The sequence below is a fragment of the Nannospalax galili genome, unplaced genomic scaffold (assembly GCF_000622305.1).
Source record: "Nannospalax galili isolate Female #2095 unplaced genomic scaffold, S.galili_v1.0 scaffold307, whole genome shotgun sequence".
Taxonomy (NCBI): domain Eukaryota; kingdom Metazoa; phylum Chordata; class Mammalia; order Rodentia; family Spalacidae; genus Nannospalax; species Nannospalax galili.
Window position 1 is genome coordinate 2,917,283 of NW_008359625.1, and position 22,782 is coordinate 2,940,064.

At 39.5% G+C, this 22,782-nt stretch overlaps 1 protein-coding gene across 1 annotated transcript in view; it reads right to left on the minus strand.

The window, feature by feature from the left end:
* Dgki (diacylglycerol kinase iota) overlaps positions 1-22,782 on the minus strand; it is a 318,581-nt gene that overhangs the window by 96,943 nt on the left and 198,856 nt on the right. The window contains exons 22-23 of the mRNA XM_017795687.1: positions 11,410-11,489; positions 8,760-8,804 (exon numbers count right to left, since the gene is read on the minus strand). Of these exons, the coding sequence (XP_017651176.1) occupies positions 8,760-8,804; positions 11,410-11,489 (125 nt within the window). The remainder of the gene's footprint in view (positions 1-8,759; positions 8,805-11,409; positions 11,490-22,782) is intronic.

Here is a 22,782-nt window from a genome sequence, read left to right on the forward strand (position 1 = left end):
CACTCTGTTAAAAACTTCATTTTCAAGTCTTTGTCTTGATATTTACTGCAATACTGTTTACAAAAACTGTGTTAGTCTAAATGTTTATCCACAGAGAGAGGCTAAAAATATACCATGAATTAGAAAAGACTGAGCTAGAACTTCAGTTATTAGCAGGGCAGAAAAGTAATGATGTATTACTATGAAAAGTAAGTTGTAGGACAAAAAAGTTGTAGTGTGATACATACAGTGCATACATATGAAATGTAAATTCCTTTAAAACTAAACTCCCATATTTAAATTCATGTAATCATTCACTGTGTATAGCTCTATATAAACACAGGAAAAGGTATGGGAGGTCCCATGCCAACAAAGTGCTCTCCTAAGGGAGTTTGAGTGAGAAGTTACAAGCCAAACTGAATTCTAGCACAATGTACAGTCTGTAAAGAAAGGGAAGCCAAAGTTTTAAAGCGTTGTAGAGTGTACAACACATATAGCCTGCATAGACAAATATGTATTGAATGGATTAAAATGGAGCAAGAATGGGAGATCCAGATTGCCAACAGGAATTTACAACTTCAAGTTATGATCCTGAAACTTCCTTTACTGGACTTTTTTTTTTTTTTTTAACCAAATGATGACCTCACAGGGGACTGGGCTCTACAGACTGCAAGTAATTGCAGTGTGCATGCCGTTCTCTTCTACTCAGACAAGAGAATCAGAATTAGGCTGACCCACCAATGTTCTAATGATGATATTAGAATACAAAGGAATGGTCAGAAATATGCTGGATTTGCAACTTCTGTACATAAAACAAATGTACAGCAACCTATTTTTCTGATGGAACCAAACCTTTAAAACTTGAACTTTTCAAAAGCATCTGCCTGTAGATAAGACATAGGATTGTGTGAATGGAGCTGCATTGTGGAAGATCTTATAACTATCTGAGCTGTGCCTCTAATCATCACATCTACAGCTTTTGGTAATCTAGGGCCTCTGGTCTCCTCAATCCTCTCCAGTTCCAGAATCAAATCAATTATTCATCAAAGATAAGCCACTTGACACACTCATTTTACTTGATGTTATTTTTCTTCATAGAAATGATTTTATTTAGATAAATGCAACTGCCATTGCTGTGAAATGTAGATAATGACACACTCTTAGATGTCTGTGCTCTTTTCTATTTTAAATATAATAATCTTCTAAAATTGCATTCTATTTAAATGGATGATACCAACAAAAACTGTTCATTTTAAAAGAAAGTCTGATATATGAATTTTCAAATTTTATGTATGTAAATCTTTCCCATGCTAAAAATATGGCTTTATGCAAAAAAGAAACCCAAGATTTCTCATATTTATATACACATGTGTATATATGAGCACGTGCTTCTGAAAGCCAACTAGCATGAATTATATATAATTAGTAAAGTGATTCTCTGAGGCACTACTTGGCAAGCGTATGCCCAAGTTGCTCTTAATTCACATTTAATGACTCAACACTGGTGCACACAGCAGCCCATTTACACACTCCAGTAGCTTATCTATTGAAGCAATTTGCACATTTGATGTAAATGAAATTCTTTTGCTCTCATATATATTAAACACCAAAGCCAATTGGAGTGGGAATAATTGCCTCATTTAATAATGTCTAGCCCCCTATAACCTTTCTCTTACAGTTCTCTTTTGTTTACCCATCCAAACTTCTTGTTTATCTACCCTGACATCTCCAACACCTATCCATTCACCTTTTCTTTTTAAAATATATCATTTGGGGGCTGGAAGATGGCACAACGGTTAAGAGCACTGGCTGCTCTTGCAGAGGACCCAAGTTCAATTCCCAGCACTCACGTGGTGGCTAACAATTATCTGTAACTGCAGTTCCTGCAGACTATGATGCCCTCTTCTGACTTCCGCAGACACAGATGCACTTACATACATGCAAGAAATATACTAATACACATAAAATTAAAAAACATATATATTACTTTGTGTTTTAAACATTCACTTACAAAGCATCAGGTTTCCACATGTTTTGGTTGAGTCTCCTGACCTGTCTCTTCTCTCTACTCCACCTCTCCCCTCTCTCCCCTCTGGTCCCAGTATTCTTTTCTTCCCTTTTGTTCTGTTGTTTCCTTCACTGTTTTCTCTTAGAGCATCTTTTCTCCAGGTTCATGAGCCATTTCCAGCATCCTCACATTTTTACATCCACCTAGATACACATATCGTGAGGAGAAGCTAGGTTCCATATATGAAGGAGAACATGTAGCATTTGTGTTTCTCAGCATGGGTAACCTCACTAAATACAATGTTTTCTGGTTCCAAGTATTTTACTGCCAATTTTATAATTTAGTTTTGGAAGAATTAAATTCCATCGTATGTGCGGACCACATTTTCATTATCCAGTCATCTGTCTGTTCGTGGACACCTAGACTGACTCCATTTCCTTACTATTGTTTTTCTCTCTATCATCAGCTTGCTTTTATGTTTCTCTGTCCAACTACAGTTGCAATGACTAGAGTCACTACTGTTACTGTCATATTTCAAAGCCCTTTCATTCGAACCTACGTTACCACCCACAACTTCTAGAGTATCAGAACATAGAAACAGATAGCTCTTCTGGAAGCCAGCTCTGAAGTTTGGAGACATCATGGTGGTAGAAGATGGGACATAGTCTCACATTACAAGGAGTTCATTTTGGTGAGAAAGTCCCCCATTAACAATGGCTTCTGTGTTTGTGTGTGCATGTGTATGTGTGTGCATGTGTGCATATGCATATGTCTCTATGCATGTGAGAATGTGTGAATGTGTATGCATATGCGTGTGTCTCTATGCATATGTGTGTGTGTGTGTGTGTGTGTGTGTGTGTGTATGTATCCTGAGGGGTACTTGTTCCTCTGAGGGGAGGGGCCTGCTGTGGAGAGTTATCTATGGAGAAGGAGCTGTGGAGAGTTAGCTGCAGAGGGAGGAGTGTGGGCACCATCTTGGAAGAAGATGATGTGAAAAAATACCTCTTATGTGGAAGCAAGAGGGGGCATTTACTGACCTAGGCAAGACTGCGGGCCCACAAGGCATCGGTAAAAGCTAATGGACACTGTGGGTGGGGCACGGAAGCAATCTGGAATGGCGGGCCACTGAGCCACAGAGTGGAATGGGGCACCAGGTGTTTACCTTTTGTGGGGTACCGGTGTTCACCTTTGTAAGTTACTCTATTTCCCCTACCCAGGATATAAACTATGAAAAATTCAGATAAAGATGTGTTATACGGTTTGTTTGATAGTGCCAGGAACAAGGGACTCTTAGAGAACTCACGCGACAGTGTGTTTATGTGTGTGCATATGCATGTGTCTCTATGTACGTGTGTATATGTATGTATGGCAGTGCATACACATTAGCAGTATTGCTTTCATTGGTGACAACCAGCACACCAGACTCCTGGCAATTCTCACTTGAAGTACTCATATGACCCACTTCTGAGTCCTTCAGCCCAAGGAAAAATATATTTTCAAAAGTTCCTTCCTGATCCTGCCTTCCTATAGGATACAATAAATTAATTCTTACTTTTACTCTTAGCTTACCCATTTTATGACTTTTCTATAATTAAAAAAATAAAAACAGCAAGAAGAGATTTCCAAGAAGAGAGAGATGAATAAGGACTGAGAGGAAATAAAGAACAAGGAAAGAATCAAGTATCTGTGAAAAATGCATGCTTATGACATAAAACTGACCGTCAGGGAGAGCAGTAGGTGTTGGGAAACTGAGGGAGATGATGAGAGGCTGCATAAATGGGCAGAGACTGAAATCAGATCGAGAGTTTTTGTCTTGGGAAGTGACAGACATCTATATTATTATAAAAAATGAAAGAACTGTTTAACGATGTTATACCTCTTTTTCAATATTCCAAGCCTTCTCATGTTTTGTTTTGTTTCTAAGTTAATTGAATCTTCATTAAAGGAATCACCTGGCAAATCAATTTTACACTTACTATTGAATGCTGTGATAATCACTAATATTTCTCAAGTTATTAACTGATAGTATTCAATGCCCCAGGGAGCATCATCTTGCAAAAATGCAGAAACTCAGGGCATCTATGAAAACCCCAAAGAAAAGCAGAAGCTGAGTACTTCTGGCTCTCTGTTTACCATACCTGGCCACAATCAAGGCTGTCTGTTTTCATCTCTGAATTTCCTCCTCACCATCCTCTTCTCTTTCTCCTTCTGCTTTCCTCCTTGAGAACTCACACCTGCCCACAGACCCCCAGCACGGACTAAGCAATACCACAGCGATTCAGGGGATCTCAGGCTCTACACTACTGACATTTAGGGCTGGGTGACATTTTGTTGTAGGAGACTTCCCTTCCCATTATAACATATTGGAAGATATGCGTGACCTCTATTCAAGAGATTCCAAGAAATGTCTACAAGCATTGCCAAATATCTTCTGTGGGAACTAAAATTTTCCTTAGATAAGAACTACTGCAACAGCTGAATATGCTACCCTAACCCTGGTCACTTTATGCCTTGGGGTTAAAAATGAACATTATTTCTAAAAGGAGAGGAAAGAAATTATCTCATAGTAGGTAGCCTTGGGAAGCATCCTTCACATAAAGTCTAATTCCTTTATGAATTCCAGTTTATCTGCCAACCTCAAGAAGATACTGAATCTGTACACAATATATTTTACAGTTATAAGTTACACAGATGCCATTAGAGGAGTCTTTGTATTTTGATCTCAGATGGTGTAGCCCAGAACTTTCAGCAAGCTATAAATATCTAACACATTCTTGTATAACCCATAATGCCTTGTTAGGTTAATGCAAGGTGTCATGTTTGAGCCTGAGTGCTTTGTTGGCAGTTCACTGTGACTTTGAAAAAGAAACCACAGCAGTGGAATGTGTAAGGGGTGAGAAGCTGCCCTGTGGCTCACTCATAAGATGTCTTGGGAACATGCATACTTTTCTGAAAGCAGATTTTCTCTTGACTTTTTTTTTTCTGGCCTTAGAAATGGTCAGCTAAAATTCTAGCTGCAAATGAGTGGGCTGACAAGAATCTGTCAAGTTTTTAAACTTACTGATGTTTACTGATTCTTTTCTCTTTACAGTCAAGTCTCCAAGTATATGTAATGCCCTCTCATACATAATAAGGTTCATTAAAAAGCATTTAGGACATTTTTATTGTCATGTTTCTTGATGACTATTCTCCCACATTGTCCCTAATTTCCATCTAGAAAGTCTAGAGATTTTGGTATTTTAAGGTCTGCTTTAGAGAAGATCTTGTCTTAATTTCCCTCTCTGGTGGTTTTGTCATTTTCTCCACAAAACTTAATGGCACTTAATGGCCCATGTATTTTATCTGCACATCTGGAAAGATGCAGGCCAGCCTCAAGGGCATCTAGTATGGATCCTTGCTCTTCCCAACATTTCACCCTTGGCCGTCACCTGTGGATTTCGCCTCACCTCCAACATTCCTGCAGCGTGGTTCTCATGCCTCTTCCAGACCTGTGTTCTCTCCCATGACTGATGAACATGTACAGACTGACCCTACTGACACTGAGCCTCTTCTCCATCGAAGCTCACCCCAGATGATCTCTCCCAGCCACCAGTTCTAAGCACCATACATTTACTAAAGATTCCTACATTCTTATCTCTGGGTCTGGATATGTGAGTGAGCTTTAATAGTCATGTTTCTAGCTCACCACTCACCAAACTTCTTAGACTCTGACAGGCTTAAGATCAGTGTAGCTGAAGGCAGAAGTCCTTATTCACCATCCCGCTATACATTCTTCCCCTGAAAATCTCAGCCAAACGTGGAAGTCCATCTCCTGCAGTCCTTGCCGCAACCCGCTCTGCTTTGCTCTGTTTGGGAATTCCCTTGCTACTCTCTGTCTCTCTCTGTGCCCTGGCCATGCTAATTCTAGAATCATCCTGACCCTACCCTCCCACCCCAGACCCCTGCCCCCTGCTTAAGCTAAGGAGCAGATCCTTCCTGAAGCTCTGTTCCCTCTTTTCATTATCATCAGGAGCTCAAGTTAGGGGGTGATGCTGATGCTCATCCTTGAACACCAACTTGCCATTCTTTATGCTCAGTGGAAAGACCCTTATAATGTGACATTTATACCACAGCAGTGTTGATACCAGAGTTTGACTAGATTGCAGGTCAACAAAAAGTATAGAAAGACTCAGATAAAAGAAAAATGTCATTGGGGGCTAGAGAGATGGCTCAGCGTTTAAGAACACTGGCTGTACTTGCAGAAGGTCTGGGTTCAAATCCCAGTACCCACATGGTGGCTAACAACTATCTTTAACTCTGGTTCCAGGGAATCTGACGCTTTCTTCTGTCCTTCATGAGCACTGCATGACATGGGTACACCTACATACAGGCAGGCAATACACTCATACATATAAAAATGATAAAATATTTTAAAATATCACTAATCTTTTCCCATGTTTTTATTGCTGAATAGTGAATGAAACAAATATTCTCTGTTGTATTCCAGAGTGTCATTTATCTCCTGATTCATGTGTATATATATGCAATGATGGCATAAAGAAGTTGTAGTTAAAAAAAGACCCATGGGACTGGAGAGATGGCTCAGCAGTTAAGAACACTGGCTACTCTTGCAGAGGACCTGGGTTCAATTCCCAGTACCCACATGGCAGCTAACAACCGTCTGTAACTCCAGTTACAGGGATTTGATGCCCTGTTGTGGCTGCCACGGGCACTGTACTACATGGGTGTACTTACATACATGCAGGGACAACACTCATACACAAAATGAAATAAGAAAGTCGGTTTTTTTTTAAAAAAAAAATGACCTATGATCAACACTCTTTAGCTGAAATGGCAATATTCTACAAGTCAGGTTGGTGCATAAGTACATGAGTTTAATAAAATTAATTTGGGTAAATGTTTAAAAGATTTTGGTGAGACTGTAAAAGTTTAAGATGTCCAAGAATAAAAGGTGCAAACCTTTCTTAAAACAGCAGACCTACCTCAGTTTTCTAACTCCTGGTACCAACTGCTAGCTACCAGCTCCAACCTTAAAAAGCTAGGAAATTGGGTAGAGAGATGGCTCAGAAGTTAAAAGCACTGACTGCTCTTACAGAGGACCTGAGTTCAGTTCCCAGCACCTTTATGGCAGTTAATAACCACCTGTAACTCCAGTTTCAGGGGACTGGATTCCCTCTTCTGGTCTCTAAGGCATTGCATACATGTGATTCACTTACATATGCACAGGCAAAACACTCATACACATAAAATGGAAATACTATTTTTTTTAAAATATAGGATATTTGTCTTTAAAAGGTTGATAAGAACAAATAAAACATTCTAGAAGTGGTTTGGTAGTTCACCATCTCAATAAAAACACACTGAACGATCTCTCCTTACCGTAGCCAGATGGGAAAACATATTCTGGAATTGTGGAAGATGTTGTTTAAGAAAGAAACACACGCCACACACACACACACACACACACACACACACACACACACACAAAACCCCACCAAGGTCACTCCTGTCTTTTGGCTAAAGATTAAAGAACTGCCTCAGCTCAGGGCAGAGTGCAGCTACCAGCAGGAAGAGGGGAACACAGAAGACCACAAGTTACAAGGTCTTGTTTGAGCTGTGGCTGTTATTGTCTATATAAAAGGATGATAAGCTAGAATTTTTCAGGTACAGAAAAAGAGACACTTAAGTGAGCAGCTAAAGGAGGGCTTACATATTCACATGTGCAGATATGTAGCTGGGCGCTTCTGACAATGGTCAGCAATGAAATCCATACACCATGTGGTCCTATAGAGTGCATCTCCTGGTACCACTTATGTCATATTACCTCAGTTTGCGTAAATCTACTCCCTCATGTCCACGCAATTAATGCATTTCACAGGATGTGTCCTTCTCATTAGGTGTCCAGGACTGAATTTAAATCCTCCCCCCATATTGAGATATAAAATGATTTGGGGAGATATTATTTGGAGAAGTTATTGAAAAATTGTGACTCTCACATAGACCTCCCAGCAAGAAAGGGTCCAGCACCCTCTTAGGAGAAAACAGCCAGTGAGAGGGTTTATACAGGCCTGTTGCATGCTGGGTGATACTGTGCATGGTATCTGCATCATGTTTGAGAAACAAAGGCAATGAGGGCAGCACAGGAGGGTCAGAGAGCAGGGAAGAGTCTATACCTCCAAAGCCGGCCAAGGATAAGAGGGTTCTCCTGATGAGGGTCAGATAAGAACCAGGAGAAGAGTGGCCCAGTTTGTTCCCAACCAACAGACCAGCACGGGTGAAGCACATTACATTTTAGAGTTTGGGTTTGATGGTTACGGGATTCAGGGATGTAAGGGAAGCCCTGTGGGGCCACAAAAACCTTTGGCCAAGAGGAGAAAGTGACACAAAGGAAAGGGAAAAACAGAAAGACCAGCAGAAAAATAGAGTAAGAACCACAATCCAGTACGTAAAGTCTACTCTTGAGCTAAACATTTTGTTTGACCCAGGACATACCCTGCTAAGCTAGTTTGAGTTGAAATTTCTGATATTTGTCACGAAAGCATTTCATTTTTTTAAAAATGATCTGGGAGAAAATCTGCATTCTAAATATGTGGTAGAGTAATGTACCAAAATCAGGAAAAAAAAGCAAAATAATCAGAAGAACAACTTCAGTAGGTTTTTAGCAGTGTGAAGTCTCTCCCAGGAGGATACGCAGACTTTAACTCACAATCAGACATACACTGAAACGTGGGTTTCCACTGGTAAGAAATTAGGAGGAACAATTATGCGTTACCTGGTAATGAACTCTCTGAGACCCAGAAGAAACAGACTGCAAGTCCTAATGAGAAAATGAGAAAAAAAAATCCACACCTTAAAATTACTTTGAACAAGCTGTCCCATAACTCCATCAACTGAACTCCCAATTTAATGTCACTGTGTTTATTTGGAAAGTGCCTAATTCATCCAAATTCATCAAGGTTAGCCAAAGAATGTAATGGCAGAAATAATAAAAACATAACAACTTGGGTTGAGAGAAGTTAAGTTCTAGTTCTTTGTGTCTTGAAACTTACAGTGTTCATAGTTTAGTGATGGAGAACTGGTGACTTTGTTATAATAAATGGGAATCAGATTTAATTTGTATCTAAACTTTTTGGCTTACAAAGAAGTCTTCTTAGGTAACTTTAAGTACTTAGAATTTCTTTGTCTTATACTAAATGTACACTGCTACATGCTTACAAGTTCCTGGGCCAACAGGAGTTTGTACAAACTTCAATCAGTAGAAAAAAAAATAATAATCACTGACCAAGTCCACGTTATCACAAAGTGCAAATTAACAGTGGTAAAAGGAAATGAGAGTTCCTCAGCAGATTCTGAAGCCTTACCTTTCTTCATAAAGTTTGGTAACTAAGTTGTTACCACTGTCCTGTGCCCCAGGCTTCTTTCCTCATGAAGATTGTGGTGCTATTTACAGAGGTCAGTGATCTCAGGTATCTCTGACCTTACACCTACTTTCCACCAGGCTTTGTCATCTGGCTCTGTGCCCAAGTTACTTTGAAAATTTCTCTTTACTTATTGAACTCACTTTTCTTTTTTTTTTTTTTCCTAAATCCATTTTTACTTGAACAACGGTGTGATTAAGTTGATTTCCAACAAAGTCAACTAATGAGTCATTGGTTAAGCTACTGTGGAATATTGGTAAATCACTTGACTATTAAATTTTTTTTTAAAAAATGAAAAAAGATTTGGTATCAATTATGAATCACTTTTCAAACAGATTTTATTTTATCTTTATTTATGTGTTTGAGTGTACACATGTAAGAGGATGCCCACAGAGGCCAGACAGTATATCAGATCCATTAGAGTTGGAGTTATAGGTGGTTGTGAGCCACCCAATGTGGATGCTGGGAACTGAACTCCAGTTGTCTGGAAGAACAGCAAGCACTCAACTTATGAGTTCCAGTTCACAAACTGTTTTATAAATATTTTTTTAATTATTTTTATTTTATGTGTATGAGTGTATTGCCTGTATGTACGCAGAGGTCAGAAGAAGGTTTTGGATTCCCCTGGAACTGGAGTTAAGGACAGTTAAGGGTGATTCGTAGCCACCATGTGGGTGCTGGGAATCGAACCTGGGTCCTCTGCAAGAGCAGCCAGTGCTCGTAACCGCTGAGCCATCTCTCCAGCCTCCACAAACTACTTTTTTAAATAAACGTTTAGTGTTTGATATTCCATAGTAAAACACAATATTATTTTGGAAAAATGAGGTAGTGTGAGTTCTTTTACCTAAGTTACATGCTAAAAGATTCACAAGTGCTTTGGTCCATAGAGTCTTTAGTCATTCACACTCAAAATAGCTAAACAAAGCCACAAGTATAAAAATTGTTGACTATCACCCATATTGCTATTCAAAATTTGGCATTTATTTATAAATATTTCTTCATTTATAATTCCATCTCCATCCTTAAAATTTTAAAGAGAAAAGTTAACAATCTTTACGTCTCTTGGTGTATTTCTCCCACTTGAATTTCCTTCTAGCTAGAGAAATAGCATCTAATGTTCAGTGCTGTTCAGAGTGGCTGTATCTTAGCGATATTGTAAGTAATATACATCTGCTTCATTTATGATCTTTATTTGTACATTGTGTTTTGTGGGGGACAGGGTTATTCCTCTAGGGAAATCTGTCGGAGTTAGCCACCAGCTTCAAATACAGACAACTCACTCAGCCCCACCTGAGGAAAGAGACTCCCATAGGCCTCCTTCATCTAGAAACAATAATGGAGCCTGGCTGTCTACGCTTCTACCACTAGTGGAGTTGAAATCTCTGCCCCTTCTCCTGTTCTCCCATACACAATTTTTCCAAAACCACCAATGGTAATTATAATGATGAGTTTGGGTCTCCTGGCTTTGCTGGTACAATTCAAATGCTTGAGATCATACATGAGATTTCTTCCTTAATGTTTCTCTATGAAAAGACCAGATTAAGGGGAAAAATAACAAATCAACAAGAGAAAAATTATTTCTTTGGTTCTGATAAGTTTCCATGAAATAGAGGTTTCTCGTTCCTGTGGCAGAAATTTCACTTTAAAAAATGTCTCTGACAGAAGTCTGTGCAACCTCAAATCTTTGTGTTCTTTCATGATTTATCAGTGCTTTTTGAAATTCTGAGTAACTCAAAAGATGCAGGTAGCCTAGAAGAAGGCAGAAGTTCCAAGCTCTAACAGTCTGGGAAAACACCAGAGCACCTGTAGATGGTCAGATGGTGTTCTCTCATTTCAACCAGCAGAGGGAAACAGCAGAGGATTAGTAAGGGTGTATGCTTAAAGACAAGGCCACCAAACTTCCATTTCCTCCCTACATGGATCATTTTAGAATTACACATATATTGCTGGTAATTATAAAAATGGAAAGCTGAGGAGAATAAATAATAAGCGAATTAAACTTACCTCCTGTAGGCGGTCTATGTACATACGGCAAGTCTCTAAATCACAGTCTCCACGAACAACTAGAATACCCAGAGGAATGGCTACACGGGAAGAAAAAAGAAAAATCTAAATGAACATATTTGGTTTTCAGACTGGCATGAACGCTTCTCATGGCTAAAAATAACCACATGGGTGTTATAGGAATCTTGGATCCGTCCATGCAAGGAGTGAGCACATTCTTCTTATATATCCCCAGTGACTTCAGTTTCTTCTTGACTGTAGCTGTCATAGATCTTGACCCATGTTGACCCTGCCTCCTGTCTTTGATCTCGGTGGCCTTGGTATGACATGTAATATCATAGGAATAATGGGGTGGCAGAACTGGGCAGCTGCTCATAGGCAGCTGGCAATATGTGTTTGCATTTGCAATGGCAGCCGGAGGAGGTAATTCATCATTCAGGATTCTGGACATTCACCCCTTTCCCTCCTGAATGCACAGTGCCTAACATTTTGGCAGGTTGGCAATTGTTCCCTACTTCTAAGCCTGAAGCTGTCCAAAGTACTGTTGCTACTTGGGAGGCATCGCCAGAATTAAATGTCTAAAACTGAAGGAGGGGGAGGAAGAGGAGGACAATCAGGGAGAGAGAATGAGGGCATAGGGGAAGAAATGATTCTACAAGGTGTCCAGTTTTAAAACCCAACTGATTTTAAAGAGGCTCAGCTGTAAGTGTGGCAACAGCAAGACCTCAGGGAACATGAAGGAAAAGCCAAAACACAGCACTTTTAAGATGCCCTATGTAGGCAGCAGCAAATGTCAGCATGGGGTTAGTGGGCAGAGATTCCTGTTTCAAAAAATAATCAAGATTCCTGAAATACTAAAAAACTAGTCTACTTCTCCAAACAAACAAAAGAGAGTTTATTTCTTACTTTAAAAGCACTATTATGTCGGGTGTGGTGGCGCACACCTTTAATCCCAGCACTCGGGAGGCAGAGGCAGGCAGATCTCTGTGAGTTCAAGGACAGCCTGGTCTACATAGTGAGTTCCAGGTCAGCTGGGGCTACAGGGAGACCCTGTCTCAAAAAGACAAAAAAAAAAAAGTACTATTACATCCATGTTTTAACACAAAACTTTCAAAATATCAAATGCATCAATAAACCAGCAAGCAGACTGTATGACATTGCTCAGTATTTGTTAAGTCTTCTATGAACTGAATTTATTTTTAAAGTTTCATAATCCATAAATGGTCTGAAAATGCCCAAGACCTAAATAAGCTCAAACCAGATAAATTCCCAACACAGAGGTGGAGGAGAGGCTCCATCCCTGGCTGAGGGACTATTGGCGACCAGTACCTGCTGGGAGACAGACTTGGTTTTCCTTAAGGGTGTGATGCTGGGTAGGTTGCCCAGGCTGCAGGGATGGACTCACACCAAAAGGTATTTGGGGACACAAATTAGACTCAATAGGCTTTAAAAATAATAACAGTAGAGGACATTAAAGTAGGGAGTGGAGGACAATAAGGGGTGCAGATGAGGGGGGGTCTGAATATGATCAAAGCACATTATATGAAATTCTCAAAAATTCAATAAGAATATTGTTTTAAAAAGAGTAAGGAGGGCGTTTGAGACCTGAGCATCAGTGTCCCTAGCCTTAGTCTTGCTGATGCATCTTGTTTGTCTCAGAGATTCTGCCTTCAATAAACATCAGTCAACACAGAAGCTACACGAAGGGATAGTTATTGATGGGATCAAATGGAATTTATCAGTTTTAACTAAAGCAAAATAGGAAAAACAATAAGCTTTTCTCTAGAAGAAAATGGCAGATTTCGCACATATATTCCCTCTCATCAGAAATGCACCTGAACTGCAACAGAAGTATTTCTAAGATTTCAGCAAAGTGAGCAGGGCTAGGAAAGAGAAAGTAGACACAACGAATAGACCGGAAATTGGTAACTAACCCAGGGCTCAGCAGCTCAATCCTAAATCAAGTGTGAGGATGGAGGACGAAGAATGAAAATGTGGAAAGGAGCAGAGAGAAGCCCCAGCCTTTCAGCAGCATCACCCACTAGCAGAGTGAATGTTGTCTGGAATTTAAATTTAAACTGGAATTCCAACAGAGCATAAACAAGAATTTAAGATAAATGGTCACTTGTTAATCCAGTCAATCATGACTTATTAGCTATAAAAAAAGCATAGATATCAATTACTATGATTTAAAACTAAGGAAAATTTCTGCTTAAAGTGTTTTTTTGCCCACTTTTTGCACATTTCTACATCTATCTCCACTGAGTTTCATTTGTGTTTTGATCATGATACCTTTCCGTTTTCATTAGATTTCACTATGGAAATTTAATTCCTCTAACAAAAAATTTGAAGAAAAAAAAAATAAAGAGCTAAAAGCATAATAAGAAAGAAACGAAGCACAGAGAAATAACTGCGATTTTTGGAGGAAGTGTGTACTAGAAGGGTAAACAGCATACATGAACAACAAAACTCCTACAGCCCTCAGAGTGTTTGAAAGTTTCATACTTGGCTTCATCTGAAGCTTTGTGGAATTAAAGAAATATAAATGAGTGCTTGGGGTTCTCCCAAAGTTCAGCATATTATAAAGAGATTCTCTCCAGGTCAAGGGACCCTGGAGGGATGTGTCATAATATAATCAGTGTGAGCACCATCGGATCTAAACCTCTCCCTCCAACTTCAGGAATTTAGAAATCTCCCTGGCATTAAGAAAAGAAGAAAAGATAAAGAAGATGGGAAAACTTCGATATCACAGTTCACACTACAGAACCCTCAAGAGGAAGCATCAGTTACGTCGGAAGCTGAGGACAGAAAGAGCAGCTGAAATTGGAGCAATGACTGTTAAGCAACTAATTCATACTCTTGCCTGATCAGTCGCTTTACAGAAAGCGGGAGGTAACTGACCATTACAGTGACCTCAGCTTCCTTCCCTCATGGACTTCCCCAAACTTTGACATCAAAGAACCTACTGTCTTGGAGTCAGAAAGATTCCTTTGGAAATCCGACAAACTCATGGGGAAATGTGTTGACCTGTTGGCATGCCTGCCCCCAACATTTGTAAAGCTCAAGGCAAGAACCTAAGACCCAAATTTCATATGTACATATGCATAGGTTTATCATAAAATTCCCAAACTGTTAAAATAGGTTGTACTTTTTCACCTTGCGGACAGACCTTTGCCAGTACTGAATGAGGTGTCAAAATTCATAATTCTTATGCTCCATGCAGTACTGTGACAGTGTCTGTGGCCCATAGCCAGACACTTCTGCTTTTCATGTGCTGGCTCTGTCCAAACTACCAAAGCCCTGTAGATAATCGAGAACATAACCACAAGCTTTCTCCAAAGCCCATGCAAACAGCTGTCCCTACTAGAGCTTAGTTGTATCTGTACTGCTACTGTCCCCAGTAGACAGGATTGAAGGAAGAGGCCAAGCCTATCCCAAGACTAGGCTTGAGGCTGCTGGGTTAAGAACTGGGAGAATCTAAAGCATGGTCAAGAAGTTGCTATAGCAGTAACTGTATAGGTGAGGGCTTTTGCTTACTTAGCACTGGTATCATCCCAGGACCCAGTGCCACAGCAGGGTGTACTAACGCCAGGGCTCATGGATCTAAAGGGAGCACTGATTAGGAATTCCCAAGAAAAGGTTTACCTGGTTCCCATACGGAAGCTTGAAGTCAGTAAGCTTTACCCAGGAGCTCAGAGCTTCCTGTCAGCTTCATGTGTTTCACTTTCAACAATGAGAAGAAAGGTAAAATGATCAGAAAAGTGGAACATCCACCACCACAGAAGCTAGAGAGTGAAACGAAAGATGAACTAAAATACAACTTACAAGGAAGAAAAAGCTTTAAAAGTTACACCTCTAATATCACCACAGAGAGGCTTAAGTTTGCTAGGCAATGTTTCAAAACCAGTCATTATGTGATTCAGGGTTACATGTATCAAGAGAATGACAAATACGAAAATCAGTAGTTATCCTGTAGAAGAGGCGGGACGGAGGCCCTTGCTCGTTTTTGTTTTTTTCAAATCTATGCGACAGGTACATTTCTACTTTACTATTAATCTTGAAACTTCATTTTATGTAGCCAGCATGATGGTACATTATGTCTGTCAATTAGACTGAGTTAAGGGATGTCCACGTAAGTAATAACACTTTATTTCTGGCTGTGAAAGTGCCCAAAGGAGATGGACAACTGCATCTTCCACCTTTGCTGTGTGGGCAGGCATCATCTGAACTTTGGTGGGCCAGGAGAGAGCAAAACAGGCATTTTTCCCCGCTCTCTCCCCACCTGTAAACACAATTCTTAATTTCCTGGTGTTTGGACTATAGACCTTACATCAATGGAAATACCTCCCTCATCCCTGAACCTCACCCAGGCCCTCAGCTTCAACCATGATCTCACGTCTTTGGAGAGGGGCTGACTACACCACAGGTTTTCCAGCTTCCATGGCTTGCAGAGAACATACATGGACCTTGCTCTCCATATTGCATGATCTAATCCCATTCCCTAACAGACTTGTATATCCATGTGCCTTCATGTTTCTTTCTCTTGTGAATTCCCATTAGTACCCATATGTGTGAGGACATAGAAGGCAACCTTGTACAAAACAGTACAAAACTCTCAAGACAGTGGTGAAGCTTGGACAGATTTAGGAACAGAAATTGGAGAGAACTGGTGTGGTTAGCTGATGATCTTCGATACTGAGGAAACTATGCTATCAATTACTTATTTCCAACCAAATAAATCCTGCCCTGGCTCACCTTTCAGGTTTCCCCATGACTTCCATTAACCCGTTCCCTGCTGCCATTTGTTTAAATGCCTCATAATCCAGAATGTGATTCAATGAAAGAGTTGAGAAATGATTCACATTCCACACGTCTGTGCTCTGGATTTTATGTTTGAAATAAAATGCCATTGAGTCATACTAATTAATTTTTCTTCTAGGCTTGAAGTTAGGACGACTTGAACTCATTATGCAAATTTATACTAATTACACATGTATTAGCACTAGTCATCTTCTGTAAATTTAAAATTGTGTAACAACCAATCTACAAGTATGATCTTTTATCAGCAAGAAAATTTAAAAGTATACAGGCACTCAAAGCAAATGTGTCAAATGTAATTTCTAAAATACATATTTTATCACAGATGTTAAACAAAGTCAGGAATTAGATGAAACTTGGACATCCCATCCATGGAACTGAATTGCTCAAAATATTAAAAGCCAAAGCTGACAAAGGCTATAATAGAAGGTGCTTAAAGTTTTACTAAAACTGTTTTCCAAAGATCAAGAGGTATAATGTAAAAGTAATAACATAATTTTCTCGAGTGAATCAATTATTTGATTGAAAAAAGACTGAAGACACTTCTGGTTATGCTGCCTTCCTGGGGGGATCTCTATATCAGCTTTGTTCTGGTACAGCTAAGGGGTATGCTGAACTGCCAGGAAGCTAACAGGGTTCCAGGATGGATGGGAATCCAGGTTACTGTTCATGCAAGCTTTAGGAGTCCCCAGATGCTGGGCTGAGCGAGGTGCAACCCTTCCATCCCAGGCAAATGCTTTGAGCCCAAGCTTAGCAGCTCAGAGAAATGGCACTTTGAGGAGAAACCAAGTAGCTGAGGTCATTTATTTTCCTACGTTAGCAAATCTCACTCCACCTCTAACAAGACCAGCCAGGCCAGAATGAGCTTTCTCTAAAGATATACTCTGGGAACACGACCTAACTTATACTGCATTAAAGATACATTCTCTTGAGCCGTATTATAAAGGCTTTGCTGTATATAACATGACATGATACAGTTTACAGGAATCTCAGTGTGGGTAGGACATGACTGGATTAGCATGGCACTGATGGGAATGATCATGTGAGATGTACAGAGGAGGTCACAGGACAGGAGGAACAGGGAGGAGGAAGAGGAGCAAAGAAAAGGAAAAGGAAGGCAAGGAAGGAAGGGACGAGAAGAAAGCAGCTTATATCAGTGTACGAAATAAAGTGTCTATTTCACCACATTGTTTAATCGTCATAATCCTGAGAGGTGGATGCATCATTCTCAGAAAGATTAGGTCAACGTGTCTTAAATGTTACAACCACCAAAGACAGAAATCAGTGCCGATACCACCTTCCTTTTACTCAAGACCTCCTGTTCTATAACACCCCTAGTGTCCACCAATACAGCCACACAGAAAGATGGCATCTCTATTAACCTTCAACACTGAGCTTAGGAAAATTGAAGGGACAGGATGGCCAAGAAATCCACCAGAGCTTCACAGGGAAAGCTGTGACAGGCAGGAAGCAGAGCCACATCCAATATTCTTCAAGAACAGGCCTATGAGGTGCAGTAGCTGTTAAGTCACACGCGCATTCATGAACATTCTGGGCAAAAGAGGAGTCCTTTGCAAAGCTCACCTCCTATCCAACAGGCCAGCTTCTGAGTGATTTACAGACCACAAGTCAAGTTTATTGTATCTGTTTGCTGTTGACTTTATAAAGAAATGCAACAGTAAATTGCAAGCAGATCCTAATCACTTTGAAGACTGTAATTTCACAGAGGACATTAGACTGTAACAAAACTTGAGATGTGCTCTGGGCACATGATTTAGTCTACCTTTAAAATCCATATATTTTAATTTCTAACACTGAACTGAAGAGCTGATTGACAGCATAATCTAAGGCACAAACAAACCCCACATTCTCCCTTGAGGTATGAAAAATTCAATATATCACATAAGCAAGGTATTAAAAAATGTTTCCCAGAGACTTTTTTGAATGACTGTTTATTAAACATTACTTTATAGCCATTATCAATTAGATAGCTTTGCAGTGATAGGTATTCTCAGATTGTTTTATTGCTTAATTATCAATGGCAAATACCAATACTCAGAAAAAAATAATTACAGGTACAATGAGAGTCAGTCTTCTAAACAGTGTGACAGCACCACACAGTGAATAAGATCATGGTGCCCACCTCTACATTACTGTGAAGAGTAGGTCAGTGTCCACAGGACACTTACTGAGAGCAAATCCATCCCATACCCACACCTCTCATTGAAGCTTTATTAGATCCATTACATTTTTCTCCTAATCCTATTATCAACATGTATTGACCATTAATAAGCACTCAGAGCCGTTCCAGATTGTATGTGAGACCGTTAATAACAGATAATATACTACACCAGAGCTTTTTAAAACCTAACGTCTAAACTAAAACAAGTAAATAAAAAAACCCATGAAACCCACAAAGACATGAGGGGAATCACAGCTGGCAAGTTCACGATATATGCGACCACCCTCAGGACCAATGCAAGAAAGACCAGCCTCTGACACCCAGTCCACGGGAAACTGATAATAGGATTTATAAAAGAGGAGAAATTCGCAGCAGTTAATTCATTCTCGGCAAGATACTGTGATGTGCTCAACAAGGTATCAGTGTGGAAATAAAGGGCTGAGTGCTCAGCATGCTTGAAAAAAAGGAAAGGATTTAATTATCTGACACTTTTGCTATTACAGTACTCCCCCTGTTAAAACAGAATTGCAGCTAAATGGAGCCATTAACTTATTCAAAGCACAAACAAAACTATCTTCAGTGGGATTGTTAAAAGCAGGTGTGATTCTTGGGAAAAAAGCTTCTGAGAAACTGCACAGGTTTGTAGTTAAGTCTAAGTATAGAGATAAAGATGTTAGAACTGTAGAGGCTTTGTCCAAGCTGACAAAAGGTTATCACTTGCGATAGCTGGTTTTAATTGTCAACTTGACACATTCTGGAATCCCCTAGGAAGAGAGCCTTTATGAGGAGTTCTCTAGATTGGGTTGGTCTGTGGACAGGTCTGAGGGGGATTGTTTTATGACAATTGTCTTATGATTGTGTCAATTCATGTGGGACGATCAGGTGGCACCACTCCATGGGTTTGGGTCCTAGACTGTATAAAAGAGGGGAAAGTAAACTGAGTGTAAGCGTGCACACATTCATTCGTGCTCTCTGTTCTTGACTGCAGATGTGACGTGAACAGCTGTTTTGAGCTTCTGCTGCTGTGATGTTTCCAAAAACGGTCAACTGTAACCTGGGATTGTGAGCTAAAATAAACCCTTTCTCTCGTCATTTCCTTTTGTCAGAGTATTTTATCACAGCAACAAGACATAAATCTAAGATATTGCTTTCTAAGGAGAAAAATAAAATCACAGAGATAAAAATTATAAACTAGGCAAGGTTTTGAACAATAAGCAATCAAAATACAGATAATAATCATAGAATCAATGTGCTTCATGTTAGCACTATGTAGACAGACTTTCTGTAAAACGACATTTCTTTAAGGATCAATTTAAGATGTATTGACCAAAAAAAATGGGGTCTATGTTAAATATTTCCTATTCTTTTAGCAACCAATATGTGGTATTAAGAAACCAATAGTCCAATAAATTGGAATGAAAATGAAAACAAAGAAAACATCATCCCCTAGAAAATAATGTAGAAAAACAGCTTGGAGAGCTTGGGTTGGTAACGACATTTTAATAACAGTATCATAAACATGATACAGGAAAGAAAACACTTCATCAAAATGAAAACAAGTGCTCTGTGAATGACACGGCTCTAAAAATGAAAAGACAAGCCACAGACTGGGAAAAAATCATGTTTGTGAAGCTCATCTGTAACAAAGGCACAGGACCCTGAAAACTCAACAATAAGAACGAATTTTAAAATGTCCATTTCTTTCTTGGCTTCTACAGACAATCGCTCCAACTTAAATACAGGAAAATAGAAAAATTTGAAACTAGGCTCTACATATAAGAGAAAATATATAGATTTTTGTCTTTCTGGACCTAGGTTACCTCCCTCAATATAATATTTCCCATGTCTACCCATTTTCCTATAATTTTCAGAATTTCACTTTTCTTTAGAACTGAATAGAACTCCATTGTCTTTATGAATCATGTTTTTATTATCGATTCATGCATCCAGCTGATGGGCTTGGCAATAGTTAATGCAGAATGCTTAATTATTCAAAGTGATGAGAATATTGGATGTTCAGCTCTAAACGGGAGATCTACATCATCCCTTCCAAGGATCAGAGAACATCAAGAAAGAGGGGGTGGAAAGACCATTAAGGAATGCTATGAAAGAAAGCCTTTTGGATATGGCATGGCTTTTCAATCATGTACACACAGCAGCTGTGACTTCCTGTGCAAAGTGGGGATCCTTCAACATTCCATCATGGATAGAGGTGGGGCTCATGAGGCTATGCCCCTCTCCGAGGAGCTTTACATTATTTCATGTTTTACCATACTAAGTTAAACATATTTTTACCATGCAATCCAATATCATTTCTTATTTAACTGAGCTGAAAATTCTGTCCATACTAAACTCTGCACATGAATGTCTACAGCATCTTTGAAAAGATAATTTCCAAAATTTTGAATGCAAACAGGAAGTTCTTCAGTAGGTAAATGGATAAACAGAGGTAAGTCTATACCATGGAATACTAAGCAATAAAAAGAAATAAGAAGCCATGGTAGAATTTTAAATACATGTTTCTGAGTGACAGGAATCTGAAAGACTGCCTACTGTATAAATCAAACTATATCACATTCTAGAACATGTAAAATTGGGGAGAAAATGAGAGCTGGAAGATGGGGAGGAGCGCTGTGAAATGCTGTCTCTTGGTCATGAGTGGCTGTGACACTCATGAACTTACAGCAACTACTACTGCCTGTGTAGGGTTTGCACACGACTGAGACCCCGAACATTCATTCATAGATAGGGGAAGGGCTCATGAGTCCCAGCCCCATCCCGCCCAGGGGAGCTAATGCCAGCTGAGGACTGCTGAGAGAAAGGAAGTCATTGTCTTCAGTGATGTTACTCATGTTCCAGTGGATGTCTTCACACTCATGCACATGTAGGTGGCCCTAGCTAAGCCTGGTGGGTCACAAAATAAAAGCAAAAATAATACAGAAAGACATGAACGTGGGATGATGAACTTGGTGGGAAGTGGGGGCTGGCAGAGTGAGAGGAGGATACGAGAAGGTGGGGATGTGAACAGAAATTATAATATATACACGTGTGAAATTATCAAAGAATAAATTAATAAAAAATTAGAGGAAAATCTACAAAAAGATCAATGGGTTGGTGAGAAGAGAGAGAGAGATAAACATGGCACAGCACAGCATACTTTCAGAGTTATGAGTCTCCTCTATCTGAGGGAGTGGTAATAGACTCATGCCGTGAGACATCATGACAACTCATGGTATACAAGAATGGATCCTGAGGTACCACACAGGTAGATGTTAATAATCAGGCACATTTGGAGAGAGGTTGAAAAGATATACAGAACCCTCTACTTTCTACTAGCAGGAGACACGTGGACTCTTTCCGTCTTAGCTCATTAGATTGAAATGTTCCAAGGTTTCCAGGGAAACCTTGAAATCTTACTTGACAGCTGACAATGAGGCAGAGTCAATTGGCAATGTTTCAATATTCCTCACCAATGAGCTGTGAGTACATTTTACTATAACCTGTCATCCTTAACAGCCCACTGCTTACCTGGAACTACCAAGATGTGCTAATAAGCAGATTAGCATACAAGGGGGAACCCAGCCCCCTGTGCAAGTTGTATCTCACCTTGCCTTGCCCTGTCTAGGGGTCTGTCAAAAATTTTACAGCCACTGGATCTTGTGACTAAAAATTGTCTTAGTGTTTGAATTTTGTAGCTCGATCTAAACCAGGTCCTATCTACAGTTAATTTAAAGTGTCAATCACAAGATAAAAGCAAGCTATGTAATTGGATTTGGTTAGAAACTAGGTGGTTCTCTGAAAATCTGGGTTTAAAATTCCACAAAATTCTACCTTTTTTCATGATAGCATACTTCCTGAGAGAGCAGCCCAAGGAACATGAAACTCACTTTTTAAAATCCTCTCAAATGATTATGGCATTTGTAATCTTTAATAACAATGACTGGATTTCATTTTTTCCTTTAATTTGGCAAACATACCCAGGGAATGAGCCATAAGGTCTCAGACTATAAGTCATTCAGTTAATCACTTTAACAAATAGGTTTTAAGGGCTTTCTGGTGCCAGGGACAACTATAATGCCAGGAGTTTGGCTTCAAGATGTTCATAGCCTTTATGGAAGAGGAAAGTACAAAGATACCTTACCATCCTACATACCATTGTAATAGGAATTCCTATAGACAAATACTAAATTATGTTTAGGATCAGGACCAGACAGACTTCCAAGAGGAATGCTCTCTCAAGTGACAAAATGTGAGAATGTTTACCAAGGTGAACAAGAGCTTTTAAACAAAGGAAAATGTCTTAGTTTGGACCATCCTTGTACTCTAAGAAGCAAATGTTTAGAAATTAGGAAGGTAGGCCCATGCACAATAAA